This window comes from Macaca fascicularis, chromosome 16 (assembly GCF_037993035.2).
Source record: "Macaca fascicularis isolate 582-1 chromosome 16, T2T-MFA8v1.1".
Taxonomy (NCBI): domain Eukaryota; kingdom Metazoa; phylum Chordata; class Mammalia; order Primates; family Cercopithecidae; genus Macaca; species Macaca fascicularis.
In genome coordinates, this window is record NC_088390.1 from 68,255,553 (window position 1) to 68,276,779 (window position 21,227).

At 47.6% G+C, this 21,227-nt stretch overlaps 1 protein-coding gene across 3 annotated transcripts in view; it reads left to right on the top strand.

Annotated features, from left to right (window-relative positions):
• The window catches only part of ITGB3 (integrin subunit beta 3), a 58,858-nt gene that overhangs the window by 25,499 nt on the left and 12,132 nt on the right, over window positions 1-21,227 (top strand). For all 3 annotated transcript variants that reach the window (XM_045374622.3, XM_005584610.5, XM_045374621.3), the window contains 10 exons: window positions 3,472-3,667; window positions 4,566-4,818; window positions 6,381-6,543; window positions 7,173-7,334; window positions 9,781-9,876; window positions 10,285-10,374; window positions 11,049-11,183; window positions 12,434-12,863; window positions 19,629-19,851; window positions 20,806-20,906. In XM_045374622.3, the coding sequence (XP_045230557.2) occupies window positions 4,634-4,818; window positions 6,381-6,543; window positions 7,173-7,334; window positions 9,781-9,876; window positions 10,285-10,374; window positions 11,049-11,183; window positions 12,434-12,863; window positions 19,629-19,851; window positions 20,806-20,906 (1,585 nt within the window). In that variant the 5' untranslated portion in view covers window positions 3,472-3,667; window positions 4,566-4,633. The remainder of the gene's footprint in view (window positions 1-3,471; window positions 3,668-4,565; window positions 4,819-6,380; window positions 6,544-7,172; window positions 7,335-9,780; window positions 9,877-10,284; window positions 10,375-11,048; window positions 11,184-12,433; window positions 12,864-19,628; window positions 19,852-20,805; window positions 20,907-21,227) is intronic.

The window sequence follows — 21,227 nt, forward strand, 5'->3', positions numbered from 1 at the left end:
TTTTTTGAGCAAGAAAAAGACTGCTTCCGAGGAGGAAGGGGTAGGAGAGGTGGGCAGGGACAACAGGAGGAGTCTGGGCACAAAACCTGAAGTGCCCAAGCTCTCCCCATGTCATTCCATCCTCAGCCACAACTGGGTGCAGGGGAGATTTTCATCTTCCTCAGAGTTGTGGAAGGTCTATGATGTCCCTGTTGGAGTATTTGCCACCAGGAAGGTTAAGTCTCATTCAGTGATTTCCATTGCTGAGGCCAGCTCCCTGCCTGCACACCTGTGAAGCTGAGAGAGAAAGAAAGAAAGAAGCTGCTGGCTTCCAGAAACTCTACTTACTTCTTGCCTGGGCCAGGGTAGTCCTCATGCTGTTGGTGTTGCTCATGTCCCCATCCACGTGGGGAAGGCTTCAGCCCATGAAAGGGGGATCGGACTGGAGAGGGAGAGAGACTTTAAGCATTGGGAAGGGTTTTGGGTTACAGGGTTTTTTGTTTTTGTTTTGAGATGGGGTCTTACACTGTCACCTAGACTGGGGTGCAGTGGTGTGATCTTGGCTCACTGCAACCTCCGCCTCCCTGGCTCAAGTGATCCTCCCACTTCAGCCGCCTGAGTAGCTGAGATTCCAGGTGTGCACTACCATGCCCAGATGATCTTTGTATTTTTAGTAGAGACGGGGTTTCGCCCTGTGGCCCGGGGTGGTCCGGAACTCCTGAGCTCAAGTGATCCACCCGTGTCGGCCTCCCACAGCGCTGGGATTACAGGCATGAGTCACCGCACCCGGCTGGTTACAGGGCTTTTGAGTATGAATGGCTCCTTGTGGCCCAGTCCCTCTCCAGGCATTATGACTGCCAGGTTGTTTGAGGGGGCTGAGGAGGCAGATGTCATCCATCCTTCTCCATCCCTCGTACATGCCCATCTTGCATCCTGTTCTCTACCTGGGGCACTCTCTGTTGTGGCTCCTCCTAGGACCATTCCTTCCACACTTCTGTGCCTTGACTCTCACTCTATACGGAATGTAATGAAGCTTATTTTATGAGGATAATTACAGTCAGACAATCTAGCTGGCCTCTCAGTTCTGCCACTTCCTAGTTCTGCAACTTTGAGCAAATTCCTTAACTTCTCCAAGCCTCAGATTCCTTACCTGTAAGATTGGGTTCCTCATTTGTGAAGTCTCTAAACCTTAGGTTTCTCCCTTATAAAATAATAATAGTTCCGGCATCATGGAACTGTCAGGCAGGCAGATGGCAATAATCCATGTAAAGTGCTCACCACAGTGCGTGACATACAGTAAGTGCTCAATAAATGTCAACACTAATTGTTCTGGGATATTGGTGTGGGTTATCCAGCAGACATTTGGAAGTGCTTTTGGGGGATGTGGGTCGGGGTGGAGCTGGGGGAGCCTGAAGGCCTAGACGTTGTGAAATAGGTCCAGGGAGGGGTTTTCCAGCTTGCTGGCTGGTCCCCTCAACCTGGCAAGGAGCCCTCATAGACATGCACCCACACAGTGTTGACTAAATTGGCTGAATGTCAGAGCCGGAAGGGACTGAAAACACCATGTCATCTAACTACCTTGTTGAACAGGTGAGGACACAAAATGATATATCTGAGGTCACGTGACTAGTCACTGGCAGGCCTAGGATTGATCCTGTTTCCTGATTTTCAGTGTTTTTTCCAGTGTGGCCCCCACTCAATACTCAGGTGTAAGCACACAGAGCCCCAGGGGCCTGTGGGTTTTTGGAAGGGTACTCAATTTGTTCTTTGTCCAGGGTGAAGGAGGAAGCTGAAGTGATAGGATGGGCTCTGGTTAGGAGCCTGGCATCATGGTATTTTCCCATGTTCCCAAGTTTGTGGAGTTTATTCATAATTAACTTATCCAGGAAGTACTTGTCAAGCATCTCATAGTAATAGCTCACATTTGCTGAGCACTTCCTCTGTGCCAGGCGCTGTCCTATGCATTTTATGTAGATTGTCTTATTTAGCCTGTGTGACATGCCTATGAGGGAGGTGCCATAATTACTATTATTTTAAGTAACTTTTATTGTGGGAAAATAACATAGAATTTACCATCTTAACCATTTATTTGTTTTGTTTTGTGAGATCAAGTCTTGCTCTGTCGCCCAGGCTGGAGTGGAGTAGCATGATCTCGGCTTACTGCAACCTCCACCTCCCAGGTTCAAACGATTCTCCTGCCTCAGTCTCCCCAGTAGCTGGGACTACAGGTGCACGCTACCACACCTGGCTAATTTTTGTATTTTCAGTAGAGACGGGGTTTCACTAGGTTGGCCAGGCTGGTTTCGAACTCCTGACCTGAGGTGATCCGCCCACCTTGGCCTCCCAAAGTGCTGGGATTACAGGCATAAGCAACTGGGCCTGGCCCATCTTAACCATTTTTAAGCGTACAGTTCAGTGGCATGAAATACATTCATAATGTCATAAAACCCATCACCACTATCTATCTCCTTAACTCTTTTCATCTTATAAAACTGAAACTCTATACCCATTAAACAGTAATTCTCTATTCCTCCCAGTCGCTGGAAACTGCTATTCTACTTTTTGACTCTATGATTTTGATTACTCTTAAGCACTGAAGGAGGGACTGTTATTATGTTCATGTTACAGCTAAGGAAACTAGGCTTGGAGGAATTAGGTGACTTGCATTAGTAAGCAGTTGTAAGTGCAATGCTGAAATTTACTCCTGTGCTCTTAGCCCTGACTCTCTCCTGCCTCCTTACACTGCCTTTCCCTATCATGTTTGTGGTAAGTCCTAGATTGGATGCTGGGAATTGAGAGGGGCCAAGACACACATAGTCCCTGACTTCATGGATCTCATAGCCTAGCCCATGTCGAACACAGTAGCTTCCAAACTGTTTTGATTCTGACCTACAGAAAGAAACACATTGTACTGGGTATAGTTATTTATTATATGTGTTATTCCTCACTCTCCAACAATATGAGAGTTTCACAAAACAACACTTTGACTATTTGTACACTTTGATATTTTCTATTCTATTCTATTGTATTTTATTTAACAAAATGATGGTTGATACCTGCTAAATTGATTTTGGGACCCATAAGTGTGTTACATTCCACAGTTAAAAAAATGCTGGTCTACCAGGCATCTTACTGGACAGGCTCTCTTTCTAGCTACAACTCCATGAATAGACCTTTCTGATATCTCAATTTCTCTTTCCTTTTTCCTTTTTTTTTTTTTTTTTTTTGGTAGAGCCAGGGTCTAGCTATGTTGTCCAGGCTGGTCTTGAACTCTTGGCCTCAAGCAGTCCTCATGCCTTGGCCTCCCAAAGTATCAATTTCCCCTTTCTGTACAGCGTCCTAAGGGATTATCCCAGGAAAGTCCAAACCAATTTGTTTATGATCCAAGTATGAGGTAAACTCTTAGCTATTGGGAAGTGGTAGGGCCTGCAAGAGGCAGAGAGTCACCATAGCTCTGATTGCTGGACTTCTCTTTGGTCTCCTGTCTTATAGGCCCTGCCTCTGGGCTCACCTCGCTGTGACCTGAAGGAGAATCTGCTGAAGGATAACTGTGCCCCGGAATCCATCGAGTTCCCAGTCAGTGAGGCCCGAGTACTAGAGGACAGGCCCCTCAGCGACAAAGGCTCTGGAGACAGCTCCCAGGTCACTCAAGTCAGTCCCCAGAGGATTGCACTCCGGCTCCGGCCAGGTAGGGATGGGACCTTTTGCAAGGAGAGACCTGAGACAGGTGGGCATAGAGCACAAGTTGGAGGTCTGAGGAGGAAGTCTTGGGGAAGTAGCTCAGAATGGAAATGGGGTGGGAAGACAAGGATGTGGGGGGAGGTGTAGGCAAGAGAATGGAAGAAAATAAGAGACGTTAGGACTTGAGTCAAAAGATCTGAGTTGAATCTTGACTGTATCATATATTAGCTATTTGACCTTGGACAAGTTACTTAACCCTTCTGACAAAGTAGGTGCTCAAAAAACATTTGTTTCTTCTTTACCCAAGTGCCTGTTTTACCTCGCTTCGAGCTTTGTGTTGAGGTGCAAACGAGATATAGAATAAGAAAGCAACTTGTAAGCCCTCCTTTCACAGGGGATTGGGACAGGGGAATGGGGGCAGCAGGCACAATAGGTACACAAGACCTTTAGAGGGAGGAAAGGTTAGGCTAAGAGACAGAAATTTTGAAGCATTGATTTTGACTTTCCAACTAAGTCAAGAAGGATTTACCTACTATCAAGGCATGTGTTGGATGCAATGGGATTCAGAGAAGGGTAGGGTGCAATTTCTGTCTTTTACAGAGTCTGAAGTGTAGTAACTATCAAAACCTCTGTGACTCACAGTGATAGACCCTTGGAACTCACAGGATTGGAAATCCCCTGGGGATTTAGAGAAAGTGGAAAATTTTAGAATGGAAAAGAAGATGTTAAAAATAGGCGGGTCAAGAGATTAGAAGAGTAATAGAATTGCAAAGGAAGAGGAAAAGGGACCGGGGCTTTCTGGTTTGCTTTGATCATGCAATTTCTTAGTCCCAACTGTATCCAAATCTGCTTATTCAATCTTGGAAGGAGAAGAAGATAAAAACTAACGTCTTTCTGCCTTCCAGATGATTCGAAGAATTTCTCCATCCAAGTGCGGCAGGTGGAGGATTACCCTGTGGACATCTACTACTTGATGGACCTGTCTTACTCCATGAAGGACGATCTGTGGAGCATCCAGAACCTGGGTACCAAGCTGGCCACCCAGATGCGAAAGCTCACCAGTAACCTGCGGATTGGCTTCGGGGCATTTGTGGACAAGCCTGTGTCACCATACATGTATATCTCCCCACCAGAGGCCCTCGAAAACCCCTGCTATGAGTAAGTCCCTCCTCCAGATGCCAGGACAGCATCTTTTGCCCCAGGAAGGTCCAAGTCCTGGTTTCTATTTCTAGCTCTAGGGTCACTTTGTTGGCTGTCTTCTGGCCAAACTATAGCTCCTCTCTACCTTGGTCTCCCTGTCTGGCAAATGGGCTAGCTTGTGGATCTGGAGGGTTGTGTCAGTAGAACCTAAGGCTGTTTGGAGAACCTAGAAAGAAAATTCATCAGCTTCTTAGTCTTGGTAACAAATAAATAGGAGGCAGGAGAGAATGGAAGGGAGATGAGGTCGAAAGTAGAAAGAAACTTATGAATAAGTAAACTGAGAAATTGTGATTACAGAAGGATTGATTCCATTGTTGGTTTCATTGTCTTCATCAAGGCTGTGCATCCTGCAGGGTACAAACAGAAGCAATGAAGTGCTAAGGAATATAAAAGAGTGGAAATGACATTTGTTGAACACTTTTATAGTCTGTAAATGGATAACTTGTGCCTCTGTTTGAAACTTTGGCTTAAAACTTAATGGCTTACTTATTCAATCGGTGGAGACTGTGCAAATCCATGTATTAGAATAACTTACAATGCTGGTTGCTGAGCCTGAAAAGGTGTGATTTTACTTTTTAGTTTTCAAAGTTATGGCCAGGTGGGGTGGCTCACTTCTGTAATCTCAGCACTTTGGGAGACCAAGGTGGGAGGATCACTTGAGCCTAGGAGTTTGAGTTCAGCCTAGGCAACATAGTGAGACCCCCATCTCTACAAAAATTACAAAAAATTAGCATGTGTGATGGCGCATGCCTGCAGTCCCAGGGACTATAGGGAGGCTGAGGTGTGAGGACTGACTGAGCTTGGGAGGTTGAGGCTGCAGTGAGCCATGATTTTGCCACTGCACACCAACCTGGGCAATGGAGCACAACTGTCTCTAAAAAAAAAAAAAAATGTTTTGAAGTTATATGATGTGTCATTCAACCTTCTGTCTGGGTTGTAAGGTTCCCAGGCAAGACATCAGCTATTAATTAAACACACTATTTTGGCTGGGGGCGGAAATGCACCTATCTTGCATGATCTATCAATTTATTGATGGTTCAGGGACCTTAACTTACTGATGGACTTGTGCTTTATTGTTACTTTAGAAAAGTGTTAAGTATAAGGTGATAGTATCAGCAACTCAAGCCTCACTCTGGTCTAGGTGCTTTGTGTATATGAACTTACTTAAGTCTCACAACTCTTATGGGATATGTGCTATCATGGCCCCACTTTCACAGGCTGACTTGAGAGGCTTGCCGAAGGTGCCATGACTAGTAAAGAGGGCAGCTGGGATCTAAGCTCAGGGAGTCTTGTTTCCAGCTCAATCTCTTATCCTCTAGGCTAGCTGGATGGGGGTAAGGTTGATGGGGAGCCTCAGGTAATTTGAGGATTTTGGAGTCTGAACTGTCTGGGTAACTGTGGTTGTATGGAACTGGCCTGGGCATACCACTATCTATATTTGTCCCCTCTCTTTCCTCCCAATTCTCATGCTGCCTTTTCCATCAAGGTGTCTGCTTAAATTATCTCCCATCCTTTCCCAGTATGAAGACCACCTGCTTGCCCATGTTTGGCTACAAACACGTGCTGTCGCTAACTGACCAGGTGACCCGCTTCAATGAGGAAGTGAAGAAGCAGAGTGTGTCACGGAACCGAGATGCCCCAGAGGGTGGCTTTGATGCCATCATGCAGGCTACAGTCTGTGATGTGAGTTTGGAGGACTTAGAGTGCCAGGTGTGGTTGGCATAGATCAAAATGGGGAAGGAGGTGACTGAACTCTGGGGATTTCTGGTGTAAAATGAGATGAGAACTAAGCAGAGCTTCCTGCAGTTGTGAGTAGTAAGTTGCTCCTGATATTTAGCCTTGGCTTAGATCCACTCCCTGGCCTGAGCTGACATTTCTTTGAACCTCAGTGGTCTCAGATGTTCCCAGGGGAGAGCATCTTCCCACCTTCAGAGTTACTTCAGAGTTAAAGCTGGGTTAACCTAACCTCAGCAAAGTAGGCAGATGTTCAGATGAGATTTCTTCTAGCCCAGATCAGCTCTGTGGATGCCCATCAGTTTCTAGATGGGCACTGTGACTGTCATTAGAAGAGTTAAGAGGATCTCATTCAGCTGCTTGAACTAATCAGTTATGAGACTGTTTTCTGAAGAGAATGAAACCCCTGAACTGGAAAGCTTCAGCTTCGGTTCCAAGGACTGGGACTGAGACCCTTCTTTAAAACAAGCTGTCCAGCCCTTTAGCCAGGGAGCGCCTTGGGTCTCTGTTCTCTACCTGTGACATGGCTGAATTTGTTCTGTCGCCTCTGCCTTTGTTTTTTTGTTTTCTTTTAACAGGAAAAGATTGGCTGGAGGAATGATGCATCGCACTTGCTGGTGTTTACCACTGATGCCAAGACTCATATAGCACTGGACGGAAGGCTGGCAGGCATTGTCCAGCCCAATGATGGGCAGTGTCATGTTGGTAGTGACAATCATTACTCTGCCTCCACTACCATGGTGAGATCTCTGGCACCACCTATGGTTTCTATTCATGATGGTGAGGGGTGCCCTAGCCCAGGCAGAGTCTGTGTGAATATGAAAATGGCAGCCCCTCCTTCTGGGCAGGGTGCAGGGCTTGGTTTCAGCTTGCCCCTATCCCTTACCAACTGGACACCGTCATCCAGCGTACAACCTACATAACCATTAGAGATATCCCTGATTGTGGTGTTATCACTGCCTTTACTGTCAGCAGCATAGCAACAGCATCATGGGATCCAGAATGGACCCAAAGGATTTTTACAACCCAAATGGAAAGCAGGTCTTCCTTTCCACTTTGATTAGCCCTTTCTTGGAATACCATACTAACTTGTGGTTATTGGAAGAAGATAGAGGAAAAAAAGAGAACGATTGGCCAGGCATGTGATGGCTCATGCCTGTAATCTCGGCACTTTGGGAGGCTGGGGTGGAAGGATCACTTGAGTCAAGGAGTTTGAAACCAGCTTGGGAAATATAGTGAGACCCTGTCTCTGCAAAAAATGCAAAAATTCACTGAGTGTGGTGGCTTGTGCCTGTGGTCCCAGCTACTTGTGGGGCTGAGGCAGAAAGATCTCTTGAGCCCAGTAGTCTGAGGCTGCAGTGAGCTGTGATCTTGCCACCACACTCCCGCCTGAATTGCAGAGCAAGAACCACCACTGCTTTTTTTTTGTTTTATTTTGATACAGAGTCTTGCTGTGTTGCCCAGCTGGGGCGCAGTAGTGCAATCTTGGCTCACTGTAGCCTTCACCACCTCAGTCTCCTGAGTAGCTGGGACCACAGGCATGAACTACCATGCCCGGCTAATTTTTGAAAACAGGGTCTTGCTAGGTTGCCCAGGCTGGTCTCGAACTCCTTGGCTTAAGCAGTCTGCCCCCCTAAGCCTCCCAAAGTGCTGGGATTACAGGCGTGAGCCATTGCTCCTAGTGGGGACCCCTTCTCAGAGAGAGAGAGAGAGAGAAAGAGAGAAAGAGGGGAAAGATCATCAAAGACATGGTGAACAGGTCCTACGAGGAAAGATTAAAAGGCCAGAGTCATTCAGCTTGAAAGAAAGAAGGCTAAAGGATGATTTAGCTTATACATGAGAACACGTCTTATAAGTTGTTTTATATCACCACAGAAGGTTAAACAAGAGCAAAATATTTAAATTGAATCAGGAGAAATTACTATAAACCATAAGAGAAATGTGCTGTAATGCTCTAGGTATCTGGGGCAGGTGTGAACTCTTCATCTCCTAAGGACAATATAGCAACTTCCTTATCTAGGTGGCTTAAAGGTATACCTGTGTAAAGGCAGGAGACTGAGCTGAGGATCTAATGAGCTCCCTGCAAGGTCTAGGATCCCATGGACATGTTCACAATTCACCACCCCACCCACACAGTGTCCTGGAGTTCCTTGGTGTCAGCCATATCCAAGTCAAGCACTACCAGGCAATGAGTCAGCAACCTTTGACACCTAATCTATGCAAGGCACTGGGCCAGGGGCTGAGGGAGGTAACAAGACTATGTATGGTTCTATCCTTACAGAGTTTTTGGTCTAGTTGAGGAGAAAGGATATATATATATTTACAATAACACAAGATGCATGATTAGTGCTAAATGGGTGTGGCAAAGCCAAAGTGGGCTATACGTATCCACGGGAGGAAAGCTCATCATGAGCTGGGATGGCCAAGGAAGTCTCCTGAAGGAGGTGGGGCCTAAGCTGGGCCCTAAGAAAGGAGGAGGATTACCAACAAGAAGGCAACTCCAGGTGGGAGACAGTGGACCAGATCACTGCTGAGTGGAAGAGGGAGAGAGGTGAGTAATATTTGGAAAGAAAGACTGAGACCACACGGTGGAGGATCATGAGGGCCAGGCCAAGGCATCGGTCAGTAGTTCCAAAACAGAGGCCTAACCCAGTGCCTTGTGCAGGGAAGCAGCTCCATTGTATTAGTGCATTAAATTCAAGCAGGAAGAAAGAGGTGCTTAGTTTTGACACCACTGGCCTGCACCTCTTTGTCTATCCCTGGAGTTCACAAGTAGACTTCTGTGCTACTTACCCTTCTTGTCTCACTGTACCCCCCGCCCCCCACTCTTTTTTTAGTTTTAGAGACAGAGTCTTGCTCTGCTGCCTGGGCTGGAGTGCAGTGGTGCAGTCATAGCTCACTGTAACCTCCAACTCCTGGGCTGAAGCGATCCTCCTGCCTCAGCTTACCCAGTAGCTAGGACTGTAGGCACTTACCACCACATCTGGCAAATTAAATTTTTTTTTTTTTTTGTAGAGATGGGGCCTTGCTATGTTGCCCAGGCTCTTGTCTCACTTTCAGCATGAAGTGAAAAGGTTTAAGCACCACAACTCTCTGAGCCACAGCCCAAGCAAGATAAGTTCTAAGGTTTAGACCCTAGGGATGTACATGGCACTTCATTAACTTCTACATCCTTCATTTTTCTAGGATTATCCCTCTTTGGGGCTGATGACTGAGAAGCTCTCCCAGAAAAACATCAATTTGATCTTTGCAGTGACTGAAAATGTAGTCAATCTCTATCAGGTGACTGTGCCTTCGGGCTTCCTGGAGTGGGCCCTGTGATGGTGGGAGCCCCAGGTAGCCAGCCTGTGCTAGCGTTGGCCATAGTCCCCAACCAGGAAAGACTCTCCCCTAATCCACTGCCCAGGAGCTAAAGATTGCACTCTGGGCCTTTTTCCTGCAACCTTGAACTTACGAGGTGTGTGCTGGTGTTTGTGGTGATGGAGGGGAGGTGGCAAAGGGTATGAGAGGCTTCCTCTACTTTTGCTCAGGGCTGAAAAACTGCTAGATATATTCCTGGCAGTGACCACTGAAATATCCCATACCTTCCTCCAATCTTCATCTCAGGACTCTCAGTGGGATTTGAGGAGGGCTTTAGGAGACCACCACCTTCCTTCGGTAAGCTCTGGACATCTTTGTCGTCCTTTCTAGAACTATAGTGAGCTCATCCCAGGGACCACAGTCGGGGTTCTGTCCATGGATTCCAGCAATGTCCTCCAGCTCATTGTTGATGCTTATGGGGTAAGTGTCTTGTGCTGGGAATAGTCCTGCGGAGAGTCCACCTCATTTGGCTTACACAGCAGGGCTCAGGTTTGTGAGTCCCAGGTGCCAGTCTACCACACGATCTTACTGCCTTCTCCGTGTGCTCCCAGAGGCCAGGCAGTGGTCTGCTCTAGAAGGGATGCAGCCTTCTGAGAAGGAAGTAGCCCAGAAAGAAAGAAAGAAAGGGGATGGGGATGGGGATGGTGATTAGTTGGAGAAGGAGCAGAGCCCTGGAATTGGGGCAGAGTGAGGGAAAACTGGGCTCCAATAACAGGGAAAAGAGAGAGCTGAGACATGGGGAAGGTGAGGTTGATGAAACATTAGGTAGAAAATGCTGCTTTCCAAGGTGACCAGTACTCCCCTTTCGCAACATCTGTGAGGCGTGCGGGAGGGTGTAGCTGGTACATTTTACCCAGACTCACCTAGACGCAAGTGGAGATGGAAAGAGGGAGCAGGTTCCTGTGCAGGAAACAGAGGAGGAAACAGAGTCCTAGGGGTGCTCCGGCAGCTTCCAGGTCAAACCTTGGCCTCTGGCACTGCTGGGGTAAGTCCAGAGCTACTTGGCAGATTTGGTTTGGGATGGAACTGGCTCTTGCCATTTCCCATTTCCTTTCAGTTCATTTTCTTGTCTTCTTGTGCCCCTTTGTGCTCAGAAAATCCGCTCTAAAGTCGAGCTGGAAGTGCGTGACCTCCCTGAAGAATTGTCTCTATCCTTCAATGCCACCTGCCTCAACAATGAGGTCATCCCTGGCCTCAAGTCTTGTATGGGACTCAAGATTGGAGACACGGTGAGATGGGCTGGGCAGGGCCTTTGTACTGGAGCATCTGTGAGCACCCAACCCCCTTTCTTCTTTTTGTAATGACTAAAAATGGCCCCCTTCCGCCAGAAAAAATATGGGCAGGAAAAATACCTTTCCTGAAAGTCATTTCAAGTTAGATGTAATGGATCCACCAATCTTTTCCTCTGGGGCTTCTGTTGCATAAGCTATTTCTGTTACGTGAACTTAACTCTTAGGAATTTAAAAAACTTACAATTTGGTTACCTTTGTTTGTGTATGCACAGTTGATTGCAAAGGAAAATATTTCTTTACCTTCAGTCCCTCACCAGTCTCCAGCTTTCCCAAGGTAATTAATACCTTTCTTTTGTAAAATGACACAGGAAAGTAAAATCTAAAATGTAAAACGACGACATCATCTATAAATATTTATTGAGCACTGACATTGTGTCAGGCATTGTTCTAGTTGCCGAGAATTTAGCAGCAAATGGAAAAGGCAAGAGTACCTACCCTCATGGAATTTTTGAAGCCAGATGTTCATTTCACCATCCAGTCCCTCCACGACTTTCCTTATCGGTCGTTTCTCCTCTGCTTCTGCCTAAGGGGAGAGGAGTTGGTGGGAGGGGAGGAAGGAGGGGAAGAAAATAGATCTTTGGATGCAGTGATCCTTTCTCTTAATCTATCTATCTTTCAGGCACTTGTGCAAACATCCCATGTTAGAAATATTGTCCTGAAACATGCTTTATTGCATAAACTATAAAATGTGTGGAAATTGAAGTAGATCCTGAGCTTATGGTTGACCACTATGTGGGATTGTGTGGTGCAAAACAGTGCTTTGTGCATCTTGCTGATAATTATAATCAGTCCAGCTTGCTTAGCTGGCCAGAGCAGGGTGTTTATATGATCACAGGTTCTGTTCAGTTTCAGCTGGTCTATTTCACACGTGAAGTAAAAAAACAGCCTTTTATTATTTATTGACTGTAGACCATGTCTCTGCATCCAGCTACATATGTCACAATGATACTATTCCCGTGCTTGTGTTTTTGCTTTGCAGACCTTCACAGAGGTGGAGGTCTGTGGAACCTGTGGAAGGTTTGCTTTGCAGACCTTCCACAAAGCCTGAGGAACTCCATATTGCAAAAGCATAAGACACCCAATTTGGGTATTCCTTGGCAGGGCAGGGAACAACTTTTTTTTCCCTCCAGAGCTGGAGTGTTAACTGGGCCCAACTGTGTCTAAATACAATCTTGCTTTCCATCCAGGTGAGCTTCAGCATTGAGGCCAAGGTGCGAGGCTGCCCCCAGGAGAAGGAGAAGTCCTTTACCATCAAGCCCGTGGGCTTCAAGGACAGCCTGATCGTCCAGGTCACCTTTGATTGCGACTGTGCCTGCCAGGCCCAAGCTGAACCTAATAGCCGTCACTGCAACAATGGCAATGGGACCTTTGAGTGTGGGGTGTGCCGTTGTGGGCCTGGCTGGCTGGGATCCCAGTGTGAGTGCTCAGAGGAGGACTATCGCCCTTCCCAGCAGGACGAGTGCAGCCCCCGGGAGGGTCAGCCCGTCTGCAGCCAGCGGGGCGAGTGTCTCTGTGGTCAATGTGTCTGCCACAGCAGTGACTTTGGCAAGATCACGGGCAAGTACTGCGAGTGTGATGACTTCTCCTGTGTCCGCTACAAGGGGGAGATGTGCTCAGGTGAGGAGAACTGCATGGCCCCCTGTCCTGGAACCCACAACCCCTCATACATTTGCAACCCCTGGAAACATAGGCAAAGGCCTGAGATGGGTCTTTGCAGGCAGAGGTGTAACTCAGTGGTTCCCAATCTTTTTGAGTATAAGGACCAATCCACTTTTCAGGTTAAAAAAAAAAGTTACTGATAGATAGCAATTAAATTTTTACTATTTATAGACTTAGAAAACACATGTCAGAATATGTAGTAAGGTTAGTAATAATTTTACATGAGTTTATCTTTGTATCACAAGAGACCTGGAAAATAGTAGTATATATGCAAGGCATTGGAGCGTGCTTGAACAATGTCTGGAAAATGGTGTAATGCTCTTGTTAATGTTAGCACTATTTTGTTATCACTATTACTACTGTTGGTACTACTGTTATTTTTTGGATTCTAGATCTTTGCTATCCAATATGGTAGCCTTTAGACACATGTGGTTATTTAAATTAGCCAAAATCAAAAAATTAAAAATTCAGTTTTTCAGCTGATCAGTGGCCACATGTAGCTAGTGGCTGCTATATTGGACAGCATAGATCTAGAACATTTCAACGTGACAGAAAGTTCTCTTGGCTAGCACTGCCACAGAGAGTCCCTGCCGACAGATTGGGGATTATGATTTTGAGTCCTTCTACTCAGCAGGGTGCTGAGTTGTCATTCTCATTGCAAAATTCAGTAAAATATTGAGGCCCACTGATAACCTCAAACTAGTTTCTCCTTGCCCCAAGAACCACTCCTGGGGTACTTCTCCCGCTAGAAGTTGAACTAACGTTAATGTAGTCTTTATCTGCAGATATGTTGACAACACTCTCAGAGGGCAAATAGTCTGAGTTGTTCCTGGGGCACTGAGGATGGGTTTTTACTGGGCCATAATCACTGTGGTTTAATCCCTCTTGCGACAGACACTTGCAAGTTGGTTGGGACTGGGTTACGGGTGTATTGTGTGGCCAAACAGAGACATTATAATTGTTTTCTGGGGTGACCCTTGACTCAGATTGGCTTCATTGGCATTGGGTTCTTTTTTTTTTGAGAGAGAGTCTTGCTCTACTGCCAGGCTGGAGTGCAGTGGTGCGATCTCGGCTCACTGCAACCTCTGCCTCCCAGTTCAAGCAATTCTCCTGCCTCAGCCTCCCGAGTAGTTGGGACTATAGACGTGTACCACCACACCCAGCTAATTTTTGTATTTTTAGTAGAGATGAGGTTTCACCACGTTGGCCAGGGTGGTCTCGATTTCTTTACCTCGTGATCCTCCCGCCTGGGCCTCCCAAAGTGCTGGGATTACAGGTGTGAGCCACTGTGCCTGGCCGGCATTGGGGTTCTAATGAGTTGAGCTAATATGCAGATACTCACTTTAATACTGATATTAGCCTTTTAAAAAACTCACTTAGAAAGGTCGATCTGTGTCATTCTAAAGCATGACAGTAACATAAAAATGATTGCTTTTTTATTATCTACAACATTGTTTCCTTTACTTATGCTGATAAAATTTTAGAGAGAGTTTGAGAGGAAGTGTTATCAGAATGATTAGGGGAGAGCAAGAGATCAGATACACATAGATGAAAGCACACAAACAACAACCATTTGAATTAGGGGGTGAGGCAGGAGTTTCACTTCATTTTACTATTTAAAGTATTTACATCTAATTCAAAGTACCAAAGGAAATGGGTAAGTTTGAAGTGGGAGACCCCTGGGAAGAAGGTTGGGGACTGAGGGAGAGAGGGTGATCCTAGGAGAGGAGTATGGCTGGACCACGGGGGCACCCCCAGTCCTCCTCCATGGCCTGATGGTTCCTGGTCTGGTGTGAGGCACTGCGGCAGGATCCCAGCCAGAGCATGTTTCTTTTGGCTGCTGCCCCACTAAAGCCACAAAACAAAGCTGACTGGGTCAGAAGCCCTGGTTCCTGCCTCTCACTAGTGCAGGAACAGCTCCTCCTCAGTGCATTCCAGTCTAATCCATGAGGGAACCAGGGCAGCCATTGCAGCCTCCCTCCACCATGTCTTGCTAGGGTATCAGGTACCCACCCAGCCTCAGGTCTAGACTCTGTGGTGCCATCATCACATCCTCCAGTGACAGATACTCAGGGGCGCAAGTGACTGAGCACCTGCTCTGTGCCATCATTTGGTCCATATAAGTGAACAAAGGGTCATGCATGATCCCTGACCTCTCCAGGCTTACAGCCCTGCTCACCATTGCCTTTCACCAGAGCTTCTGGCTCTATGCTCCATTCTTTGCCACAAGCAGGGGCTCAGGAGGCAGGTGTGCTGTGACTTGGCCATTTCCCTAGCCCCTGGCCTGTAAGCATGGTGGCTGGTTCCCTGGCCCTCCCCCTTGTCCCCTCTCTACTTTGGGCCTGGTCTTCATGGTTGCCCATGATCAACATTCCTGCCTCAAACATCAAGAAGTGCATCATCCTCAAGGGGGTTTTCCACTGGCCACAACCACAGCCACAGATCAGTCAGGTACCCTGTGTGAGCCAGATTCCGTGCTGTTGTGGAGTAGGATAGAGAGGTGTGAATAAGACAGTTAACCAAGGATAATTCCCAACATGAGGTTGAATCTGACAGATCCCGGAAGTGTGGGGTGCTTAGGGAGTGTTATAGGAGTCCACTGGAGCGAGACTGACTGGGGACAGGGGAGGCCTGGGCGGCTTCACGGAGGAGGTGGGATGTCTGACGGATCTCAGAGGAAGGGCAGGCTCAGGACAGAGAGGAGTGGAGCGAGCATCAGCCCAGAAGGCCTAGCTGTGGGTTCGTGTTCCCAATGACCTCAAGCACCTGTTCCTCCCTCCCTCTTCTGGCATCCCTCCCTTTCTCTTCTTCCACTCTTAATTTCTTACTTTACTCCTCTGACTTTCCAATGAACCCAGGCTCAGCCTCCCTTTTGCTGGAGGGGCGCCAGTCCTGTGACATTACCACACTGTGGCTTCCATTTAAGGGCTGACCCTACCAAGGCTCTTGGGGTCAGCATGCTGGCTCTGACCTGTCACTTCCACTCCCAACCTCACTCCCTGGCTGGACCATCTTGTCAAAGATCACTTTGTTTAGCCTCACAAAGGAAACACTATGGGACAAGAGTTTCTGAGGAGGCGGAGGCCTCTGAGTGCTGCCAGGCCCCTGTGGTGTCGGTCTTTCCCATCCAGGAGCGGTGGCCAAATGCGGGGTGTAGTGAAAGGCTGAGGGGAGGGCAGGGGGGCAGCTCTGCTGGTTGGCGCACTCCTCCCCCAGCTGCCGTGAGGTTGGCCGATAGCAGCTCACAGCTGCCCGTTCTGTGGAGAACTGCCCTCGGCTGACAGGAGCTGCCTTGCCCCTAGATGTTGACCAATGACTGATGGACAAGGGGTTACTCTAAGGCTAGACTCTTTGTCTCAGGGTGGGCCTGGCTTTGTGGTACCATTCACGTAGGATCAGGCTGGAGGGCATCTGGCTGAAACCACATTCCTGCCAGCTCTGCCTCTTGCCCTGTCCTGTTTCGCTCCCTCCTCTCTACTTCCTCAGTGAGTCACTTAAATAAGATCCTTATCCAAACTGTATTTCTAGGGAACCTAGCCTCAGGACACAGCCTTTCTGCTTTCCCCACCCTTCTGGCAGCCCAACATCTCTACTTTCCAGATATACTTGGCAGCTGGGGCAGCTTGGGTGATGTTCCCCATCCTTCCTGGGAAGCAGACATTTCTTTCCATGCCCAGCCCATAGTGCAGTGGCATTATCATGGCTCACTGCAGCCTTGAATTCTGGGCTTAAGTGATCCTTCTGCCTTAGCCTCCCAAGTAGCCAGGACTACAGGCTCTTGCCATCATGCCCGGATAATTTTTTAAAAAATTGTAGAGATGGGATCTCGCTATGTTGCCCTGGCTGGTCTTGAACTCCTGGGCTCAACTGATCAACCTGCCTTGGCCTCCCAAAGTGTTGAGATTACAGGCATGAGCCACCACACTTGGCCTTTGAAGGTTTTTGAGTAGGTGAGTGGCATGATCAAGTTGACTGATATTTTAAAACAGTGGTTCTCAACTGGTGGGAAGGAGCTATTTTGTCTCCCAGGGAACATTTGGCAATGCCTGGTGATATTTTTGATTGTTACAACTGGAAAGGTGCTACTGATATCTAGTGGGTGGAGCTCAAGGATGCTGCTAAACATCCTAATGTACAGGACAGTCCTCCACCACAAAAAATTATCTGGTCCCAAATATTGAAAAGTACCAAGGTTGAGAAATCATGTTTTACAAAGAGAATCCTGGCCACAGAGGAATTGACAATCACCTGGAGAAGGGGAGGTGACTTAATTGTCTGGAGACAGGACCAGGCTGAGGACAGGGCATGGAAATGTCTACAATAAGGCCCATTCACCCTTTGCTTAAATAGTTCAGTACATTTGACTCCTAAAATGTTCCCTCCTTGAAATTTCTCATTGAGATCAAGCCCAGTTACTGGACTTTCCATAACTTCTTTCTTACTACTTTGGTCTCTTTTCTTCCTCCACTGGTCAATTTGAAGAATATTCCATTAAAACGGGCTCCATCTTCTACTGGTTAAGGCCATTTTCTCTGTAAGTTGGAGACATCTTCTGGAAAGACCGTATTAGTATAAATAGGGAAAAACATTGCTTATGACACTGCACAGAGGCTAAGCACTTGGGATCTGAAGTCGCAGTGACTTCTGTTTGAGTCCTAACCCTGCCATTTACAAGGCATATGGCCTTGGGAAAGTTACTTAACCTCTCTGACCTCAAAGGGTTGTTATCAGAAATAAAAAGGATAACATACTAAAGAACTTGCGGCCGGGTGCGGTGGACCAGCTGGCTGGGCCTATAATCACAGCTCTTTGGGACGGCAAGGCACATGGATCACCTGAGGTCAGGAGTTCAAGGCCAGGCTGGTCAACATGGTGAGACCCCATCTCTACTAAAAATACAAAAATTAGCCAGGCATGGTGGTGCATGCCTGTAGTCCTAGCTACTTGGGAGGCTGAGGCAGGAGAATCGCTTGAACACGGGAGGTGGAGGTTACAGTGAGTCAAGATGGCGCCACTGCACTCCAGCCTGGGTGACAGTGAGACTCCAAAAAATAAAAAAAATAAAAAAGAACTTGGCATAAGCCCACAAGCCTAGGCAATATAACAAGACTCCCATCTGTACAAAAACAAAAATAATTAGCCAGCTGCGGTGGCACATGCCTGTAGTCCCAGCTACTCAGGAGGCTAAGGTGGGAAGATCACTTGAATCCAGGAGTTTGAAGTTACAGTGAGCAATGATTGCACCACTGCACTGTAGCCTGGGTGATAGGGCGAGACTGTCTCAAAAAAAATAAGCAAATAAATAAAAAGAAAAAGAACTTGGCACAGTGCTTGACACACATTAAATGCCTCCTTGGTTGATTTGGAAAATAGATATACATTCTCTTCTCTAAATGCTTTCCAAGTCTGTTCCACTACACTCCCAGATATGATATGATGAGACTCCCAGATATGATATGATGAGGTCAGATTGAGAAGAGAACCAGGACAAGAAAGAAAAGTTGTGTTGGTAAACTTGAACTGCGCCTGTAGCTTTAAATAATTTAATTAATTAAAAAATGTTTAATTGTGGCAAACATTTCTCCAACTGTTGAGTGTAGAGGCAGGAACCAGGACTAGTCAGCAGGGGCATGGGGGAGGCCATCGGGCTACATGAGGTCATTACTAGCGATTGCCTCTACTGCTGTTCACCTTAGGAAAATCTTTCTTTCATTTAATTTCTCTTATTTTCTGACTTCTTTTCCCTATGGCATTCACGGGATTTGTTTAACTGACTGGCCCTTGGCAGTCTGGGAGGTAGGGGATATTTGTTCTCTCTGCTTACTTGGCTCCGTTGGCCAACTCCATGGGCTCTCAGTGCCGTCCCTCTGCCCCTCGGATGCCCCACCCCATCCACCCATACATTCAGGGTGCTCTGTGTGCACTTTCCCTCTCTGCATGTGGAATAATCCCATGCCCTGGATCTCTCCTTTTCTTCTTTCCTCGTGTTACAATTTTCCTGTCTTGTGCATGCGCCGTCAGAGCCCTGGTGCTCACCCTGCAAGGTGACATCTAGCTGATTTGAGAAACGGCATAATGGAAGTGGTGGCTGCTTTGTTAGTGGGACGGGACCAGCTCTTCCAAACTGGACCCTATGTTGTTGTCTAACCCAACTGGGTGGCCACGATGATGACAATGGTAGGCCTCTTAGATCAGGTAGGAGAGGCGAGCAGCCTTGTGTCAGGTCAAAGGGAGAGAGTTTTGGGTCCTGTGAGGCCTTTTACCAGCATCAGGTCACACCGTCAAGGCTACTGAGTGCCCTGTGTAGGTTCAGGGCTGTGGCTGTGTGCTGTGTCAGCCCTTAGGGCTAGAGAGCTTGCTTCTAGTTCTTAGACTAGAAGGAACTAAGTCTCCTAAGCCTGCTACCCTTTCTCTTGCCTTTCTCAGAAGGCAGAGATATTCAGAAAAGGGCAAGAGAGAGAGCAGAAGGCCCAGGAGACTTAGTTCCTGAGAATCTTTTGCTCTATAGTGACTCCGAGCAAGTCCTACCAATGCCTTGGGACACCTAGAAAACTGAGTTTGTCCCTGCTGGGTAGGACTCCCCCGGGTAGTGAGCCAATTCCCTGCCAACCTGGAGGATCATTATCTGTGTGGTTGGGAGAGCAGGGTGGTTGTGTGCAGCCTGCTGCCATGGGGGCAGAGCTCTCGCCAGCTGGTCCACCTTCCTGGGCTGTGTGTTTTCAGGCCATGGCCAGTGCAGCTGTGGGGACTGCCTGTGTGACTCCGACTGGACCGGCTACTACTGCAACTGCACCACACGTACTGACACCTGCATGTCCAGCAATGGGCTGCTGTGCAGCGGCCGCGGCAAGTGTGAATGTGGCAACTGTGTCTGTATCCAGCCGGGCTCCTATGGGGACACCTGTGAGAAGTGCCCTACCTGCCCAGATGCCTGCACCTTTAAGAAGTGAGTGTGCAGTTTGGAGAGAGCCGGGAGGCTGGGAGGTAGGAGAGGGTCCCCTGACTAGAATCTCCAGCTCTCCAGGTGTGTTTCTTGCTAACCAGAGCCTTAGGGAGAGGAGTCCACTCCAGCCAGATGGCTACCTCTCCTTTTGCCAAAGGCTTTGGGCAAGTTAGAATAGAACCAACTGAAGGGGCCAAATTTGAACGAGCTGGACTTTGATTGGAGAATGTCCTCTCCTAAGGTGACATCCTGACTCCCTCTGAGTTGGGAGGAAGGCTGAACCAGTCTGAAGAACGATCCAGTGCTGATGTTCTGATTCAGTGGGAGATGTGGGGCTGGAATTATGGAGGACACTGTGAAACTACTACAAACCTCCCACGTTAGTGGCCAGAGGAAGCCCTGTCAGCCCAAGTCCATGGCACTGCCATTCTGCTCACCACTTTCAGCAGGGCCAGATTTACGAGCATGCAACCTGTGCAGCTGTGCAGGGCCCTGTGCCTAGAAGGGCCTCATGCTTGTTTTAATGCTCTGCCATCACTGTCTTGACATTCTTAGTAATCTTTGAACAAGGGAGCTGACATTTTCATTTTGCACTGGGCCCCCAAATGACATGATTGGTTCTGACTTTATAGTTCTCAGAAGTGGCATAGGGTTCACCATCCTGGCACAGCCCTGGATGGGACGGGTTTAATGAAGGACCTGGGAGGCTTCTGGCTGCCAGGTGCTGCCTACAGGTGAGGGGGACACTCCCACCCCTGAACTGCACACTTGCCATTCAGGTCCCCAGGATTGTCTTACAGGCGTGTGTGTGTGTGTGTGTGTGTGTGTGTGTGTGTGTGTGTGTGTGTTTTAATGGAGGTGGAGCAGCTTTCTGAATGCATGGAGATCGGAGCTGGACTGGGATACACTTAGGTTTGCACCTTCTTTGCCTTAATCACTGTGTCCTCTCTCCTTCAGAGAATGCGTAGAGTGTAAGAAGTTTGACCGGGGAGCCCTACATGATGAAAATACCTGCAACCGTTACTGCCGCGATGAGATTGAGTCAGTGAAAGAGCTTAGTAAGTTTAGCACATCTTAGAGTTGCACACACCCAGGTTCTAAATGTTTCTAATTCAATCTTAGCACCTCTCCAACTCCCATCTGTAAAATGGAAGCGTGACTCCTACCTCAGGGAATGTTGTGCAGGCCTGATGAACAACAGATTCTTGATTTGAGCTGATGTCTCTGAGAGTCGTCCTCCTCTCTTACTAGTGTGTGCAGCCGTCCACCACTTCTGCTTCCCAGAGCCCACAGACTCAAAAAGAGCCTGCAAAACAAAGGGAGCAAGTGCCTCCCTAAGGAAGGGAAGAGAATGTATCCCATTTTGCAGACGAGAAAAC